The 20,754-nt window shown below is 40.0% G+C and overlaps 1 protein-coding gene across 1 annotated transcript in view; it reads left to right on the top strand.

The window, feature by feature from the left end:
- Positions 1-20,754, top strand: part of ptchd4 (patched domain containing 4) — a 44,127-nt gene that overhangs the window by 2,032 nt on the left and 21,341 nt on the right. The window contains exon 2 of the mRNA XM_054618996.1: positions 10,942-11,437. Coding sequence (XP_054474971.1) covers positions 10,942-11,437 — 496 coding nt within the window. The remainder of the gene's footprint in view (positions 1-10,941; positions 11,438-20,754) is intronic.

Genomic DNA, 20,754 nt, shown 5'->3' with positions numbered 1-20,754 from the left:
ACACTATAACACCCACCTTATCAAACACACATCACACTATATGTGAATAGAATGTGATGTGCCCGTCTCTGTATACTTCTCCATCTGCCACACACACACACATACTGTAAGCCCCATCTGCCACAAACTCATATTTAATGTATCATCAGCACCTCTGTCTGAGCGGAGCAGTGGCGCCATTCATCGTCCCGTTGCAGGCTGTTTGCCTCGTAATATTCAGGTGAAGGGACACATTGTGTAGTCTTATTTTTGATGACAAGTGGGTGTCCAATATGGGTTGTGACTTTTGCAATTTTTGTTGTCCCAGTAAGACTGTTTATTCAGTTTAAAAGCACAGCATTATCTCAAAAGAGTGATACAAATGGAAATATGATGGCCTCTACATATTGTTGCTTTACACTGAAAATCATTAATCATCTTTTAATTTGGAGATTTTTAATTTTTCTGATCAACTAAAGTAATCAGTGTTCCTTAATGCATTGGTTGAGAAAAAATCCATCCTCTTAAAGGTATAGCTCTGATTTATTTAAAAAGGGGTTGTAAGAGTTACTTATCCTTAGTCAGTGTGTACCTACAGTAGATTGAGTCTGAACAGGAGTACCAATGTATTGCTGTGGATGGGGGCAGCAGCCGAATGCTATTAAGTTTTTCTAAGTGTATAAATGACGTTTTAAGTGTACGCTATATTTAGAATATCTTCAGTCCTTTATCTTGCCAAACAGCCATTTCCACCAGGAAGCTGAAGCCGTAGGCTATGCTTCCTTCAAAGCCACCAGACTCCTATGAGAAAAACTGTAATTTAACACAAGAGTTGCTGGTCTACCACTGCCATGGTTGAGACCAAGTAAATATATTTATTTGGGTTGGTATAGTAACAAGCTATCACATTCATTTCATTTCCTCTCATTAGTAAAACAGAATGTACGCTAGCCTTTCCTGTTAGATGCAATGTTATTAGTAGACTCCCTCAATAGTGTATTGCAGATATAATTGTTAAATAAAAGACTGTGGAAGAAATTTCTGCTAATTTATCTGGCGCCCCAAATACACCAGATAAATTAGCGTATCTGGCGTTTCCTGCGTTTCACCTGTTGGTCCCAAACCAGTCTTTGGGATGGATATTTGTAATGGTTTACTTCGGATTCTCTTAAACAGATATTGATTTGTCTACAGCAGCACTATGTGGATGAGCTCTATGGATAAACACATCCTACAACCCCACTCCGAGCCCCTTTAAGATAAATATACCGTCTAAAAACACAGCAAATTAGCTGGAAAATGTGTCAATGATCTGAAAACAGTGCGGATTAAAAATTTGGCATTTTGAAGATGCAACATTACAAAAGGCATCGATGATAGCCGAACCTTTGTCGCAGCCAACATTTAGACTGGCCCAAGCAGGAAAGGCACAGGTGTAATTAATAACATAACGACAGATGAGTTCAATGAAGCGTCCCGGTGAGTCAGCACACACACAATACCAGGACCTCCCGCTAAGTGGAATGCAGCCATCAATAATGTCATCAAATACACCTGGGCTGGTCTGCTAAATGCCTGTAAAGAATATTTCTGTGCTGATATTCACACAATTTATTATCATATAAGCATGACGTTTATTACAAAAAGAAAAATAGACATTAGTATATTTTGTGTTGGAAAACCACGCAATGAGAATGAATCACAGTCTTGTCTCTTGGAGAACAACCAGCCACTCAGCAAAGTCTGATAGTTTACCATACTGACTAATAAAGAGACATGTATACAGCAATATCTCTATTTCAAGTTAACTTTTTGGGCCTCTGTGTTTATCACGTTGTCACCCAGCAGTCCAATTGTTACTTGTCACTTTAGGATACAAATACAGAACCCTTAGCGGAGAATGGAGTCTTTGAGGTTCCATATTCAATTCAATTCAATTCAGTTTATTTTGTATAGCCCAGAATCACAAATTACAAATTTGCCTCAGAGGGCATGAAGTAGTTCCAATGAGGCATGAAGTAGTTCCAAAGTGTTCAAAGTGAGGTCGGTGGTTCGTCCAGAGTTTACAGGCCATTGTTATTGGACAATGGCTTTTTATCAGATTCATATTGATAAAACAAACTTCCGTTCAGTTTTATTTGAAGACGTCACCCTTGGACCATATGGACAGCAAAATGTCCTAGTGTCCTCATGCTTAAATGATTTAATACGGAAAAACAATAAAGCTTATCGACCCATAATTGACTAATGGAAATAATGATAAGGCTGCAACTAAAAAGTATTTACATTATCAATTGATCTATGACCAATTCATTTGGAGTAAAATCAGTAAAATTACAAAAAATTGTAAAATAGTAAAACATACATCACAATTTCTTAAAGCCCAATGAGACGTTTTAAAATACAGTAAAAAATATAGTAAAAGAACGTTTGTTGACATTTATACTGCCATTTCCACATCACCTTATTTATTTTTTTGGACTAATTGATTAATCGTTTGGTCCATAAAAGATCATATAATCCTCCTTTGAAGAAAACCTGTAATTTAGCACAGGAGTTGCTGGCCTTCCGCTGCCAGGGTTGGCCATGCCCCCCCGAAGACATTCCAAAATCCAATTCTAATTTGTTCACAACGATATAAAACACAGAAAAGCCGAAACAATTGAAAAGCTTAAACCAATAAACATTTTGTATTTTAGTTAGAAGACATTACAAGCTACAGTAATCACACATGGTACACTGACTTTATCGTTCACTCCTCTCCAACACAACTCCAGTTTTTCTACTCTTAAAGGTTGGTGTGACCTCCTTCCTCTCCGTCTCTCCTCAGTCTGTACAGGGTTCTCCACACTCTCCCCGTTTTCCTGAATCCTCCTTCTCTCACCGTTTGACGAGCTGTCTGAGCTAATTAATTTGCCTGACTTCTCATCCTCGCCTCATCCTCCACTTTGATGTCAAAACCGGGGGTTTATTTCTGTTGCTTGTTAAACAGACAAAGTCCTACTTTTTTGCTGAGCTGAACTTTAGCTCTGTTCCCAAGGGGAAATGCTTCAAAATGTATGTATTCTTTGTTTTTCCCTCTCTGCTGCATTTTCAGCTGTGTAATCTTTCTAAACTGTCAGGTGTTACAAAAATCAAACAGCATTAAGCAATATGATTTAAAAAAAAGATACAACAAATGGGGCTTCGGGAATATATAAGAAGAACACTACTCATATAGAAATGGATATCGATAAGGAGATGTGAGAAATGTGAAAAAATATCTGACAGCCCTTAATAACACTGAGGATATTATTTATACATCACTTTTCAAGCTTAAGCACAAAGTGCTTTCCAGATTTAGAGATTTACAGAATAAAAACATCAGAAACCCATGTGAGCCCCCGTATTGCAACAAACCACTGAGCCCATACATAGACAGATGGAGGTGAGAGTGCAAAATACAAATTTAGAAATAAGTTAATATAAGTAAGTAACTACATATATATATTTAAATATCAAATATCAAAAGTGATCTCATATAAAACAGCTAGAATGCCAATTAAAAAAACAACTTAAAAGTGATAAAATATATATGGAAGTGAAACAATAAAGTTTAAATAAAACACCACATAAAGCGGAGATGTGAAGTGACATGGTAATGGAAAATAAACAACTTTTAAGTGTAGGTCATTTTGTAAAAGTGAGTTTTATGGAGGCTAGTACGAAGCTGAGGGATCTGTAACCGAAAAAGCAAAAACCCTTGGTTTTCAATCTGGTGGCTGGAATGAGTAAAATGATTTGGTCAGCTTATTTTAGGGACCTGGCTGGGCTGTAATGGGTTAAAAAGTATTTGATATAATATGGAGCCAGATCAGAAATGGAGCTGTAGTTAGTTATTAGAAATATTCAATAAATTCTAAAGGTAATGGGCAATCAGCGCAGTGATACTTAAAGTGAAGCGATATGACAAGACCTCATAGATTTAGTAAAAAATCTGGCTACTGAGTTCTGGATAAATTGCAATTGTGAAACTGAGTGGGAGTTTTATCGGGTAAAAGCAGAGTTGCAATAGTCCAGACGTGATGATATAAAAGCATGTATGATTTTTTTTCTGTCATTAAAATTTAGCATGTGTCTTATCTTACAGATGTTTCTTAATGGATATTGATGTTGCTGCTCAAAGGATAAGTGGCAAAGGTCACCCCAAGGTCCTTAGTCACGGACTTAACACTGTCAGTGAGTGAACCAATAGAGGGGAGAATCTGTAGTTTATGATGTTCTTGACCAAAGATCAAAACCTCAGTTTTATTGTTATTGAATTGTAGCAAGTATCTGCCAGCCAGTCATTTACATTGCACTGTGGCTTCATCCTACATCCATACCACCAGCAACCTCTAATTCGATGGTTAAATGGAGCTTGCTGATTGCTAGCTAGAGTGCCAAAGCTGTTACAGCAACAGAATGGACGTATGGCTATGCCGGTATGTGATCATCTGCTGATAGCCAATTGGGCTATCAATTTGAGTTTTCCTATACTGACAGTCAGGCCACAGTTTGTCTCAAGTTGACCAAATGTTGAAAATAATCACGTGTTATGGCTTGGAAGCCCAGAACAGCCATGGTTGAATATTGCATTACATGACATTCCAGGATCTCAACTTAATTAATTCATGATGTTGGGTCAAACAGATCTACAGCTGTTAACAGATAAAATTAGCTTTTCTTAGGTCTTTCCTGACAGGCGACCTGTAATATAGTTATTTAGCCCGATGGACAGTGGACTTTTGAGGCTGATAGTGATATTGAGTTTAAAAACATCCAATAAAGATCAGCTACAACCATAAAAAAAATAAAAAATATTGAGGACCCTTAAATATCCAGTGTGTAGCATTTTGGAGGATCCATTTGCAAAAATGGAAAATAATATTCGTAACTATGTTTTCATTAGTGTATAATCACCTGAAACTAAGAATCCTTGTGTTTTTGTTAGCTTATGAAACTGTGGGAATGTGGGCCGCCAAATGCAAAAATTGCAGCTGTCTGAATTGTTTTGCTCCTCAAGTAGATCAGGGGAAAATCTTAAATCATAAGTATTAAAACGTCTTGTTAATCATTAGTTGGATATCATGAAATTTGGTACACGCAATGTATTTCCTCAGAATGAGTTTAAATTACTTTGGGGATCTCCTGACTTTTCCTGCACAAGCTAATCATGTTCCAATCGGCCTCAGCTGTACTGTGTGTTTAATTGCTAATTAGCTAATGTTAGCATGCAAACAAGCTGAACTGAAATGAACATGGTAACATTATAATTTCTTATCATCAGCATTTTGCACTGGGTACAATTCATTATCAGTTTTTCTGCAGATCATTTTCTGCCAATCAGCTAATTGATTAACCAAATAACCCTGTAATACAATTTCTTGTTCCCTATTAGCTTACATATATGGCGATACCAATGTATTTCTGATTAGCCAGTTGGGCTCTAATGAGTAATAACCTCTATCTGAGAAACAAAGGTGACATTGACGTTATGGTACTGTAGCACTGCAAAACCTCTTAGGGAGGAGGTCCAGTCCACTATTAGCATCTTGGTTTTTTAATGCCATTACCATACATTTGTAACCTTAATCAAGCAATTTCATTGCCTGAACCAAACTGGACCGCAATCTTGGAGGTCGCTGATAAGAAGACACTATGAAGACTTTGTGTAATAGTAATTTGTAACAGTTTTGCAAAGCACTGTCAAGCTTATGTCATCCAGCCCATAGGGCTGCTTGATTGAAAAGCAATGTATTCAATTTTATGGGAAGGTAATGTTATCCTTCAAAACAATTTTTTACTATGTTTTTATATTGACACATTAAATTAATTGATTGCAAATGAAATAGCACATCAACTTGAGACAACAAAGGCATGGATTTGCTAGCCTTCCTTGGTATAGAGCTTGTCTATTCTATTGTCAAAAGTTTGTCACAGAGATGCGCTACGTTATATCTGCCTATGACAGACCTAGATTCCAGTGCTTTGCCTGATATCCTGTCCCAAACGTTCTGGGCTTCATTACTCAGTATGGCTGTTGAGTTCATGTAAGCTATAATTCTTGCTCACAAAGCTCGGTTGTTTCTCCAAGCGGCGAGCCAAGTGAGCAGTTCTCGCCCACTCATAGCACTGAGGTTACATCCAGTAACTGTTGCTAAGGGCAGAATGGGTGATTTCGCATATTTATCAAATCAAATTTGATTGGGGACCCACTCAAATGACCACATAGAAACATTGAAAACCTGTTAACATCACTGCAGTAGTATCAATAAGCGTATCGATAAGCAGTATCAATATCGTTATCAATGAAAATCCTAACGATACCTATCGTTACTCAATTTAAGGAGATTACCAAATTGTCATCTTGTGATATACGAGACCTTAGCAAAGAGTAATTTGGCTGCTCTGGGCCTCTGTAGATAAAAGCTCTGATGGTCAAAATAGATTCATATAAAAAGGCAAAGGTGATCTATTTCTGCAGTGCATACACATGCTAACACTAATAATATTGTGTTTGACAAGATAAAGCTTCTGGTTTCATTCACTGGAGGACAGTGAAATTGAGTGCCGGATTGAATTAAGTTATTGGTAGTTTTGGGTTGTGGGCTGCATGGCAATGTCAAACTAAGGTCAACGTCTGTTTTACACTCCCCCCCATTCACTTTAATAAATCGTAAAATTGGAGGTGAGGCAGCAGGATAACAGCTGATATGCAGAGGGGGTCTGTGACAGTTTAAATGCCGCAGGAGAGGGGATGTGATTGGAGGATGGGAGAACAGACGGGGCACAGGAACGGGCTGATGGGGTTGGCTATATGTGTGTCTGTCAGTAATTGGCTCACCCCAGGGTGCGTTTGGGTACATGGCAATAAAAAACAGTCAATACAATCCTCAAATCATTCTCCTGAAACTGCATTAGAACCTGTAATTAAGACTTTTCAGCCACAATATATATTTCTATTCATTTGTATTTGCTTACAGTCATTAAGATGGATAATATAATTTATTTTGTACAACGAATACACATATAGTACGATACCACTCAAATATTTTAATTCATTTTTAGATAGATAGATTGGTTGCACCGTGGCTGACAATGAATGAAAGACAGTCAGAAAGTAAGACAACCCCAAATGGTGCATTTGTGGCCCCAAAAAGGGGGTCAATCCTGAAGGGGTTGCATCCCTGCAGGATTATTTCTCAATGAAAAACAGAAACCCATTAAAATGATTTGGCGATGTCATTAGGAAGTGAAATATTTTCATGTATGTCACTTTTTATAATAGAACCCATGTTTTTGACATTGAGTGTGCATTTCACGCTGTTTTCTGATCTCTGATATGTGATTTGACTACAAATCTGAGTACATCTTTTTATAAACGAGTTTTAGGCTTCATGATGAAGCAGGTTATTTAATTAGTGGAGTTCCCCAAAGGCTGTTCACGCACAAAAAGTATAAATATTCTGTTTCCTTATAACAGAAAAAGTACGTTAACATTTTGTTAGCATTTGTTAGCTGCAGGGATGTCTTGGTTACGCAGGCCAACCCCAGAAGTAAGCATCAAACTGGTTCCCACTGGGAATTTTCCATTGGATTTTTGATTATTGCAGAAATTAATCTCTGGGGCAAACAAACGTTTATAATACTTACACGTTTTGTTAAGCAATATCATCTTCACAAATGGGCAGTACTTTTATGATTTTTTTTATTCAATAGGCAGAAGTATAAAGCTAACAACATTATCACATGGGCGTGAGTATACATAACAGGTCTGTAAAACCTCACGACTACTCAGCGCAATGATGTTTTGCCTCAATTAGCCACTTGTTAGACATTTAATAGCTGCAAAATTCATGAGATTATAGATATTTATTCACCTATTTTAATGTCACAGAACCAACATTTCACGTCCTACTGGAGTGCAAAAAGGTTTGCTCTTTTTATAGAACCAACATTTAAAAAATATATTCAGTTTCACAGGTATCCAACCAGGTATCCCAAAAAAAAGCCATCTCCCGGTTTTAAGGATTTATTCCTGCACCACTCTATTGAATGGTTTCTCTGTTTGAATGTGTTTGTGAAACCTTCAAGCGTCTTCTCCACCTGTCCCGCCCGTCACCAGAGGAGAGGTGTCACTTCCTGCCTTTTCACATATCACTCACACACACTTGCTTTCGTGCGGTGCCCTATCCCTCACATACTCTCATTTTTGGTCTCTCTATCTCTCTCACACACACACACACACAGAACTATATTTTCTCTTTGCTAAAGGGTTCCGAAAACAAGCCTATAAAACAAAGCTAGAGCATTTTCAAAAGCTCAACCGCTCAGGCAGTTTGCAATTTTTGCCCTGATTATGTCACAACATTCTTCTTGCGATTATGCATGTGTTTCAGCACTGCACACAGTCTCTATAAAGTATTGTCTCAGTTTGGGCTGCAGAAGTTTAGAGATAAGTGCGTTGTAACTATTGAGATTCATTTAAAAAGCCTTAGTGAAATTGCAAAGTCAGTGTGGTAGATTGATTTGAGCTTTGTGCAATTACACAAGTGAAATTAGAGCTAAAGCTTTCTGAGTTCCCTTAGCGATTACTGAGTGATTACATTACACAAACACACTTGTACACTGTCATGAAATGACAGATTTGAAGCACAGAGTGGGAGGGTTTTAGGAGTAATAATGCAGCGCGGAAATAATGCAAAGATCTTGCCTGATAAATTTATATATTAGAGGTAGGCGGTTACATAACGTCTGGCCCTAGCAGAAAACTTGGCTGTTGACTTATGAATGTTATCAATTATGTGACTTCAAGTTGCAGTGTCCACCACCACTAATTTATCCTGCTGCCCACATAATGCCACGGCAGAATAACTCATCCATTTTGTTTTTTTCCTCACTGCTGGTAAATTGTTCAAAGAAACTGAAGCAAACAATAGCTGGGATTTATTATCATCTAGAAGCGTGAGATTTATATCAGGCTCCCCCGCTGTGAAAAAGCATACTGCGGCTGTTTGATTGTGCCAGATTGTTGTGCTCATAACAAGGTGAATCATATCTACAGTAAGTTGCAAATTAAGGTTGACGTTCCGGTTGCAACAATAAGTTCACTGTGTTGCACGGCTGTGTGACTTAATAAATATTTACCCCCCAGTCTGTTTAATTAGGAAAGTTAGAAAGTGTCTCAATAAAGCATAAATATCATTTTTAAATGGGTCATACAGGTGGCAAACATTGTCTGTGAAAGTTTAAGCCAGGGTGGAAATGCATTAAGTTAAAAAATGATATTACTGTTCCTGTCTAAGTTGGATGTGACACTGAATCCGGAAGCTGAACTGTATCAGGATCCATTTTTGTATTGGCGCCCCTAAAAAGGTTCTATTTTCAGTATAGTCAGGATAGACAGCAGACAGCCAAAACCTGGAGACATTGCAATGACAGCCACACACGCCTTCTCCTGTGACCTCACCCTGCACATCTTCACCCCCTGCAGACAACTGTCTCATTGATGGCTGTCAGTTTCAAACAGTTTCAGGTCATTCAGATGCAGAGAGACCTTTTGGGAAGTAATTACCGCAGTCCGGATTTAGGTGATTATTATAATCTTATAGCGTCTTAAATATGATCAGAAACCATAGTTGGCCTTACGGTGATGATGATCACAAGCCATGTCTAGAAGTGGACATAGTCACCGTGACGACACCCTTTGGTTTGTAGACTGCCGTTTTGATACCTTGAGTTCAGCATTTTGTCTGTCGCCGTCTTGGCTCTTGATTGTTCCCTTCTTGGCTTTTGGCAACCAGAAGTGACAAGAGAGGGTGGAGCTAAGTGATAAACTACAACCAAAGATTGAGTTAGACACTTTTAGGTGACCAACCTCTAAATCCCAAGGTAGCCCCGCCCTAAAGCATACTCTGCTTTATGGTCTATTTGACTCTAAAAGGACCATCATTTACTAAATGAACATCATGCTGTATTGAAGAAGACATGAAATTAAAGATTGAGACCATAAACTCATGTTTACAAAGTTTACTAAGGTAATAAATCAAGTGTGAAGTAGGGTCATTTTCTCATAGATTTATATACTATCAGACTTCATTTTATAATTGCCCCCTGCTGGCCGAAAGAGAGTGTGCGGGTTTAAGGCACTTCTGCATTGGCTTTATTGGATGGTGCTGCCTGAGTCAGATAAAGGATCAATGATTCAGGCAGACTATACTAACAAATTCAACTAAACAACCCTCTTGCCCCATCACTGTAGCAGCTAAATCTACAAGGAATTCTGATACATGTTTAATTGTTTCAGTTTTTGTCCGATTTTACTTGAGACATCCTCAGGTCACCGTCCTCCTCAGCGATGCTCTTTATTTTAATGCTGCAATCAGGTTACTTCACAAAATTAATTTTGTTACTTGTCGCATATTGTACATTGCTTCCTTGGCTACTTAACTTAGAAAGGTTGTGCCAGCAATAACCTTTATTCTGTATTTCTTCCTGGCAGACTGGCAGACTGACAGACGGACTTTTATTGCCCCGGCTGCTCCGCACAACTCTTAGTGCACAATCACATTATTTCCAAACTCTTGCCACCGTGGTGTCTTGAATGCGCTGTGTGATTAAATGAATTCAGTCATAACAATAGAGCGGCACATCAACCCTCGACAGCCAGTTCTGTCCACAGCTGTGAGGTGAATTCAAGTGAAACAGTAAATCAACTCTGAAGCAAAAAGGGCAGAGAGCTGCTGCTGCACTGCTCCGTGTGGGCTGCAACTCTCTGGATATTGTACAGCTGGCTGCATCCCAATCACTGGTGTTTGCCGTCTGCTGTTAAGGCCAACATAACTGTTTTTCAGTCAGATGGTGTGAAGCATTTAAAATGATGTGTTTTTATGAAAACTTCCATCAGAGCTAATGTCAGATATATGTAAATCCCCTTTACAGGATGGGCGTGTGTCCTTCATCGGCCACCAGCTGGGAGGAGTGTCCTTCTCGCCCAACAGCCGCGACCAGCAGGTCAAGTTTGCCCGCGCCGTCCAGATCACCTACTACCTCCGCAACCACGGACCCGTGGTGCAGGATGCCATCGCCGAGCGCTGGGAGAACGAGTTCTGCGCACTGGTCAACCGGTTGTCCACGGCCGAGGCGCCCCACGCGCCCGACCAGCTCCACATCCAGTCGCTCACCTCCTTCAGCCTTTGGCGGGACTTCCACCAGACGGGTGTGCTGGCCAAGGGGGAGGTGCTGGTCAGCCTGGTGCTGGTGCTCCTGGCCGCCACCATCTCCAGCTCCATGCGGGACTGCCTAAGGGGGAAGCCGTTCCTGGGCCTGCTTGGCGTGCTGACCATATGTATCGCCAACGTGACGGCCGCAGGGATCTTCTTTATATCGGACGGGAAGTTCAATTCCACTCTGCTGGGGATCCCATTCTTTGCCATGGGTGAGTGGGGGTGCGCCGGGTCGTGACTGAGTCTGTTTTGTTCGTGTGGTGGTTCTGTTAAGGGGCTTATCAGGAGTTGACACTCACATCGGGTTGATTGGGGGGAAGGGATTAGCAGAACTGTGATGGGCTTTTCCTTGGAGGGGAGTTACTGTAGTAGAAGTTACTGTAGGTGTTGCAAAATCGTGAGAGTGGCATGTGTGTTAGTGCGGACCTTTGAGCTGCATCGGTGGAGCACATTCTTTGGCCTGTCAGTTGTGCATGTTTTTTTCTGTGATTTTTGAATTAAGGACACATTTCATTGTTGTGCAAGGTCTTTCATTATTTCACTGAGCTTCAAGTGTTGTTTTCCTCAGTGTAGTTTAGGGGCCGGCAACCTTTTTCATTACTTCATTGTCTTTTTAATCAGTGTGCCATATCAACATTAAGGTGAATATTAAGTTTATTTATGATGCCTCAGCAAAATTGAAATGTCCAGCGGATCTAAAATTTTATTCCATCCATAAAGGCAATGTGCATAGCATCAATCCATCCATCCATTATCTTTAACCGCTAATCCTGGTCAGGTCCGCGGGGGGGGGTGGAGCCGATCCCAGCAGAACGGCGAAGGCAGGGTACACCCTGAACAGGTTGTCAGATTGCAGGGCAATGTTCATATTAACAACAAAAAATTATTTCTTATCATAAACCCTACCAAACTTCCACCTTTCTTGATTATCAGCAATAAAGCTACCAAATTCTGCAAGGAGGTAATGAGTACTAGCCAATCAGAGGCAGCATGCGTAACTGCCAAGGGTTGTGAAAGACATCATTTGGCATGCAGATGAGAGGGGACTTAAACATTTTTATATAAAACTTCCTTGCACACTTGCTAGTGTGACATTGGTTGAGCTACCAGGTGCAAATGATGGCACGTGTGCCTAAGGTTGCCTACCTCTGGGGCGGTGGACTTAGTAATAAACTTTATCGACCCCTGAACAGTCAATGTAAAAAGAAATATGCGTGTGTTAGAAAGCTTTAGACAATGATTCAATACTGTTAGCAGCTTTGAAATGTCGGGTTGTTGCAATTTTGGTTGAAAGATTGATTTTTCAACATTGGACTCAAATTCTACAGAATTCCAACAGGATCATGACCCTTTCAGAGCAACGGGTGTTTCAGTTTACAGAGTGACCAATTGAACCGGTGACTTTCAGCCAAATCTAGTAAATGGTTGGTGTGGATAATAAACACAGATGAGTATGTATTTAAATTCATTGAAGGCTTTTACGAGGACACCTACATGTTCTGTTTGTGCTGCCGTTACCACAAGCAACCACGGACACTTTGCACTCTCCCATACTTCAGTTTCCAAACTGTGTGCACACACTACGTACGTGGTTATTGTTTACCATCTGTGAAAGGGTCTATTAAAGTGTGAACTGCGAGATGAGCAACCAAGGACAGAACACATCCCTGAGTTCTGTATGGGAAAACAAACAAAACATTGGAATTCAGTATGAAGGCACATTCAAACACATTCATTTTATGTTTCACATTTGCATTTATATTCATAGATTCAGTGGTCTCACAGACACAAAGTGGTTGTTTTGAAAAGAATAAGCACCATAATAAATAGGGCAGGTTGGATTCAAGAAAGCAAAGAAGGTGACGCAGTGCTTTATATGTAAACCTGAACAGATGAAACTAGTAATCAAGATTTCATTGGTGAACATGAGGCTGAATGGGATGGGGATGAAGTAGGGAATGTTCAAAACCATCTGATAGCAATACAGATTGGATATATTCTCAATGAAGACATTACAAACACAAGAAAATACAACTTTCCTATCAGTAACAGTAATGAATTTGGATATAAAACAATGATTTGTACATCAGTTTCCATGATTTATTGAATGTTTTTTATTGGCGATAAAGGCGTTAGATTAGCCTTTGGAAGCACTATCATTTCTTTGATGACTCACTGTAAAAGCTGAAACTTTGATGATTCATCTTTTGACCTATAGATGATGACAGTATCTACTGACCAGGTGGAGGGAGGAAGTGGTATGACATGCAGTGGTCTACATACAGTGACCTCCAGCTTGGCTACTGGGGACATTGCAGGTTGTATGGTAACCACTAGGTCACCATAAAATCAAGGGATCCCATAAGGCTCCCATGACAAAGCCAATACAAAGAAATGACTGGAAGCAAAGTCAGGGGTAAAAGTGGGCCAGAACAACCCGAAACGACCCGGATCAAGGAGTCCTGACTGTGCCCATTTAATCCGTTGCTTATCAGTGATTATCACTACCTTTCTAATAGTTCATGCCAAACTGCACCTATGCTGTGAAAGTGAAATTTAACGTTGTGCAGTAAAAAAACAAAACTTTAAAGCTTGGCAACAACATTAAGGACCATGGTTCGGGTGAAATTAGGTACCATTTACCATGGTTACTACATGTCAACGTCGTTCTCTCAATTTAGTATCGGTCATCGACCACGTGAAAAGATGATAACGGCCTTTGAACCCACTAATCCAGCCTCGTAGACAAGTGTTTGAAAGGCGTAGCAGACCCCTTTCAAACACTTGTCTATGAGGCTGGGAACCGCTGCTGACGCCCATTCAATCAGGTGATATCATTCAAAGCAGGTGACATAGCTAACCAGCAGGAAAGGGGCTTGTCGCTTACATCGACACGGATCATTTATGGGTGATTCTTTTCTGATTTAATGGAAAATTTGGGTTTGGATCTGTGGTTCTGTTTCTCATGTGATATTGCCAAATCTTGGCCTCTCTCCTAATGGTATTCCAATTCGCATTAGCTAGTCTTACCACCATTATGTACCACCTATAGCTATTACTGTGCAGTTGATCCATGGACTGTTGTTTGAAAAACAAACATGAGCTGCAAAAAGTGAATTAATTTGTTAAATATACCGTATTGCGTCAGAATGCCCTATAAGGACAAAATCTACATCAGTAGGCAAGTGTTATTTTTAATTATTTATTCTAGTCAAGAAACCCATCTACAATAAGTTTATTGTCATAAAAATGATCCGTTTCATAATTTAGAAAATGATATTCAACAGAATAAGATTGTGTAGACTTTTAGTATCATTTTCCCCATCCCTTCCTCCTTTCTGTCCTCCCTATGCTTCTTCAGACATCCTCTGTTCAATTAGACTACAGTATATCTTCCATTTTCTCACTGTGCACTCCTAAGGTCACTGGTTCCCTGGGGCTTTGGTACAGCCCTGCTGCGGGCCGGCTGACATAACTGAAATTTAACTAAGACTCAGGAACAGGAGGCTGGATCTGCTCCTTGTGACATAGAGGCAGAGGAGGAGAGGAGAGGAGAGGGGGGGGAGTGCGACTAGAGGGGCAGGATGATGAGAGAGGCTAAAAGGATAGTCAAGGAGAAAAGAGTTAGGAGGGAAAAAAACATGTGTGATGTATAGGATCCAACAAAAGGAGGGTGCAGAGAAAGAGGGAACGGTCAGAAACAGATACGGAGGGGAAGAGATGGAGGAGAAGGGAAGAGAGACAGAAAGTCACAAAACGGGGGGAGGAGGGTGGGGAAGGGCAAAGGAGATGGAGAGGACTTGATTAAGTCTGTAATTTCATGTGACAGGACCTCAGAGGCAGCAGATGTCCACCCTCCTCTTGGGAGGTCCTGACTGAGAAACACCCCTATCACTATATCAACGCCACATCAGGGCAGACGCTGAGAAGGGAAATTGATACCGATACCCAAGAAGTAATGGCAGTGTGGCGCCCCCAGCTGGGATGCAATCATCAGGCGTAATAGAAAGTTGCGTTAAAACGTTATTATATGGTTTTATAATGAGTTTTTTTAATCATGATTTTTCAAGCCATGTTATACATCACGTTACATTACGCCATATGAGGGTGTCAGTGTCACCATAGTACACTCTGTGTTAGTAGGTGGAAGTGCATCTTCACAGTTTTCAGTAAGGAAGGGTACTAGTAGTAGATTAATCAATTACCAATTGGACTAGGATCAAACATTGGGGGGGAAAATGACTTAGCCCAAATGAAAGACAATACTCTTTTTGAAATTTTTTACTTGAAAAGTCAGAGATGTACTATTTCAATGGTTCGTATTATATATTTTAGATAGAGCGGGTAAAATAAGTATTGAACACATCACCATTTTTCTCAGTAAATATATTTCTAAATTTCAATTCAATTCAGTTTATTTTGTATAGCCCAGAATCACAGATTACAAATTTGCCTCAGAGGGCTTTACAATCTGTACACATTACTAAAGGTCCTATTGACATGAAATGTTCACCAGATGTCGGTAACAACCCAAGTAATCCATACATACAAATAAAACAAAACAAATAAGTTCAGAAATGAAGTTATGTGTGATAAAATGGAATGACACAGGGAAAGATTATTGAACACGCTTCCTCATTCCGACTAGTTTCTCCATACGGGAGGGGTCTTGAAGCTGTCATTACCAACAAAGGCTTTTGAACGAAGTATTAAATACATTTCAGTAAGTGTCTCAACTTTTCTTCTCTATCTGATATGATATTGCCTGTTTATTTTAAATCAAATCATTCCTGATTTGTATCCTTGTTTAATTATTAATCTTGTCTTGTCATCAAAAGTTGAGGTCTCCTCTTTCTCCTATCCCTACTCTAACCGTTCAATCTAAATTATTATTTATCAGAGCTTGTATATACCCGACACCAACCCTGGATCATACTGAAGCTAGTTGTTCCTACTGTGAGTAGTGGTGTCCAGATGCCTTTGCAGGCGTTCAAACAGCTGTTTCTGCGGCCCTCGGAGTCGGCTCACGTCCCTCAGAACGGAAGTGGTTCCGTCGGTGAAGTGAAGGAATGCCGGTGCAGGGCTCGCAGGAGCTTTGATTCTCAGCGGTTCTTCTGGATATAGCTCTGAATAGTTCTTTAAGTGAGGCTACTTGTTGATATACTCAGACTAAGTCGTTTGGGCTAACGATAATAATCTAAGTTGATATCTCACGAGGCCAACAGATGTGCACTAAAACAAAATAAAGCTTGCTAAAAAAAGAATGCCCTTTCCATGCCCTTTTGCACCTCCCTTTCTTCAAGTGTTCAATACTTTTTCCCTGTGTCATTCCATTTTATTACACATAACTTAATTTCTGAACTTATTTGTTTGGTTTACTGTATGTATGGATTACTTGGGTTGTTACCGACATCTGGTGAAAATTTCATGTCAATAGCGCCTTTAGAAATATATTTACTGAGAAAAATGGTGACGTGTTCAATACTTATTTAACTCGCTGTAGATTCTCAACATTTTTCATTTTCTCAACAGCAACACGTGTCAATTTCCACTTGATACATGCATACAGTCATTTTAAAATATACTTTTACAGGAAACAACTTTTGATTATGCAAAAAAAACAACTTGGTTAGGTATATGCAACAAAACAACTTGGTTAGGTTTCCGAAAATAATGCGAAATTCCTAATTAGGTATAGGCAACAAAACTAATTGGTTATGTCTAGGAAAATATCATCAAATACTTGGTTAGGTTAAGGCAACAAAATTACTTACTAAGGTTTAGGTAAAGAACAATAAACACTGAGTTAGGTTTATCCAACAAAACTAAAGAGGGAAGGAAAGATAGTTTTTTGGGTTCAAATAACTAAGGAAGTGCAGTAACTGAAGTTCACAAATTCTGTTTATTTGCATTTTAATGTCTTGGGTCATCTATCTCACTGGCTAATTATTGTATTTGTGCATGCTTTATCAATTCCAACATGTCAGGACATTGAGTAATTAGATTTCATAATAAGAAAAAGGAGCAGCTTTTGTCCCTGGATGTGTTTTACCTTGGTTAAAAAATGAGAGTTAAATGCCACATCTCAAAAATGTCTCTCATTTCTCTTAATCTCTGAATCTTCTACTCTTTCTGTCTGTTCACTTAATGTAGGGAGGATGTAGCAATATGTCTAGCAATGTCAGATCCAACTAGCTATAGCACCTGCACATTATTTTCCGCTGTATCATTACTCATGCCAGTGTAAGGACATTGCCATTTGTTTTAATACTACAAAATGATGAAGCATTGGTTATCTGTCCAGTTCATCATTGCTTCTTCTCACACCAAAAACTAAAGGCCTTCATTTTTTTCTTGTAAGAATTTTTTACTTCACTATGTTATCCTTGTCTTAATGAGTTGGCCTGCAGCTGGTGATATCACAGTTGGCCACAGTGCTAACAAGTATCTTTGCTGAAGCAGAGGTACACACAGTCGTTCTGCACAGTCCCATGATTCATTTGAGCTGGTGATATACACTACAGACCTAATTATCTTATCTGGATATAGTCCCCCTGGCATTGTAGCTTGTTCTGGCTCCCTTCATCTCCTCTGCGGGGACTACGATGACACTTGGGATCATAGAGTGATATTTAAAGCCCCTATGTGTAGAAATGTTAGAATGTTATCATAGAATCTTACAAAGGATTGCAATTGTAAAGGCTTATGCTTGCAGAAAAACATATAACTGCCACTGTCTGAATGTCCAAATGCTCCACATAGGCTCTTCAATGCTACAGTTGGGCACATTTATATACAGCCTTTTATTAAAAAAATGTATCAAGGGCGTGGTTATGGCGGTGAACTAGGCACACGTCTTTTTGTGAGCTCCTGGCGATTTTCGAATAAATTCCTGTACATTATCCTTTAAGAGCACGGACACGAACACCAGTCGTTTGTAATAACTCTGCAGTGTACATAATCGTTAATATGCCGTCGAAAAAGGCAAAGAATACCGCTAAAGCAAACTTTTTTCCAGTTGAGGAGGATGACGAGTTGGATGCTAACAGCCAAGCTAGCAGCCTGGATAGCTCCACAGGTAACGCTAGCCCTAACGTTACCCTCCAGGCAGAAGGGGCGGCTGCTGAAACGGTTCATAACGTGGATGTCATTCAAAAGCTCGACATGATAAGGAATGATATTGCCACAAAGATTGATGGAAACCTGAAGGCAATTCAAGATGTTCAGAGGGATGTGCGGGACTTCTCCGGTCGCATGGATGAGGCAGAGAAACGTATTAGCGAGGTCGAGGACACAGTCAACTCAGAGAAAGGCAGGACCGAAGCGCTGCTTAAACAAGTGGCTCTCCTCACAAACAAGCTGGACGAGCTTGAGAACCGCTCGCGGAGATCCAACCTCAGGCTGGTTAACTTGCCCGAAAAAGTGGAAAATAATAACGCAATTGCTTTCCTCGAGAAATGGCTACCTGAAGCACTGGGGCCTGCAGTCTTTCCTACTCCGCCTGTCATGGAGAGAGCACACAGACTCCCCGGTCGGGCCCAGTCTGGTCGAACCTCCTCACCGAGAGTCCTTATTGTGAAGTTTTTGAACTTTCAAGATACAGTCCGAGCAATGCGAGCAGCCAGGGCCAAGGGCAAAGTTCTGTGCGGAGGACAAGAGGTCATGTTCTTCCTGGACTTATCGGCGGAGCTGCACCGGCAGAGGAGGCGTTTTGACGGGGTAAAGCAACAACTGAGATCCCTGAACATTGGCTATGGAATAGTGTAGCCAGCCAGGCTCCGTCTGACGATTAATGGACAAACACGTGAGTTTGACTCCCCAGCGGACGCTGAGAGCTTCGTTCAGGACATACAACGCACAGAAGATTCACAGAGGAGCTAAACATGGAACTGTGGAGGTTTCCATTAATGTCAAGCGCCATGTAGGAAGTGACATTGGTTGGCCTGGTGCCTATAGGTGAACATGCAGATGTAAAGGGTAACGTTTTGTTTTTTACCTCATTATTGTTGTTTTGCTCTGTTTTACATATACCTAGTTATTATGATGTTAGCTTTTCTCATGAGGGCTGATATTTTTCATTTAGATTAACAGAGAGGTTCACCGTAGTAGCTGTAGCTTGTCTTTGAAGCACTAGACTTACACTGTTAGAGAGGATACTTTGAATACTTCATAATTGTTCGGCCGTGAAAACTAGCCCTTTTTATTTTTATTCTTTATTTTTTGTTTGGTTTAACTGCTCCGTTGCTTGCACTGGATCAGTTTGTGCACTTAACTACATTCCAATGTAAGGGGGAGGGGGGAGGGTACGTGAGGCTGTCCTGTTCGTGTTGATGGCTAAGGGGATTTCACTAGTTCCAAATTTAATAAATTCAAACAGAAAATGAACGAGTTGGACTCAAAATTCAGAGAGTTAGAGAGAGTGAGTAGCATTGATAATTCGGTAGAAACTAAACAAGAATTATTTGCACTTGAAGCTGAATATGAGGAGCTCTCCACACTAAAAGCTGAGAACAGTCTAATAAGGCTTAAGCAAACTTTTTACGACCAGGGTGAAAAACCCGGTAAATTGTTAGCCTGGCAAATAAAAAAACTTAACTCAGAAAGAGCCATAAATGCAATTAGGAATGAACAGGGGGAAATAACTACAGATCCATTGGAAATTAACAATACTTTTGTTTCGTTCTATAAGACCCTCTATCAATCAGACTATCCAATAAATTTGGGAAATCACAACAGTTTCCTAGATAGACTGGACATTCCCTGTATCCCTGAAGATACAAAACTTGAGCTAGATAAAGATCTGAACTTAGAGGATGTTCCTTCGCTATGAAGTGCCTTGATCACACTTATTTTAAAGCCAGGTAAACCGCCAACAGAATGTGGCCCCCACAGACCAATCTCACTTTTGAACTCTGACACAAAGATCATTGCTAAAGCCTTGGCTATGAGACTTGAGAGCGCCCTACCTCCCATGATACACACAGACCAAAATGGCTTCATTAAAAATCGTCAGGGGTTCCACAATGTGAGGAGAGTTCTCAACATAGTTCATGTATGCAAAGGGGCCCCTGACACTGCCATCTTGTCACTCGACGCGGAGAAGGCATTTGACAGAGTCGAATGGCCCTTTCTACTAGAGGTGCTTAGGCGTTTTGGGTTCGGTGACATTCTGTTTGTTGATTCATCTGCAGTAGTATCTACTAATAATTTAATTTCTCAACCGTTTAAGCTCTTTCGAAGCACGAGACAAGGCTCACCAATTTCACCTTTACTTTTTGTAATAGCATTGGAACCATTAGCAATAGCAATAAGATCACACCCTTCAATTTGTGGTATTAAGACAGGGGATCTGGAGCATCATATAGCATTGTTTGCAGATGATACCATTGTGGTTTTATCAGATCTTGTAAAATCAGTACCATCCCTCTTAAAATTGATCAGCCAGTTTGGTAGCTTCTCTGGTTTTAAGGTGAACAAAGATAAATCTTCTATTATGTTTCTAAATGAACAAGAGAGAAGAAAACCAACA

Source organism: Anoplopoma fimbria, chromosome 18 (assembly GCF_027596085.1).
Source record: "Anoplopoma fimbria isolate UVic2021 breed Golden Eagle Sablefish chromosome 18, Afim_UVic_2022, whole genome shotgun sequence".
NCBI classification, from domain to species: domain Eukaryota; kingdom Metazoa; phylum Chordata; class Actinopteri; order Perciformes; family Anoplopomatidae; genus Anoplopoma; species Anoplopoma fimbria.
The sequence above is the reverse complement of the archived record's forward strand: the minus strand, read 5'-3'. Positions and strand labels throughout refer to the sequence as shown.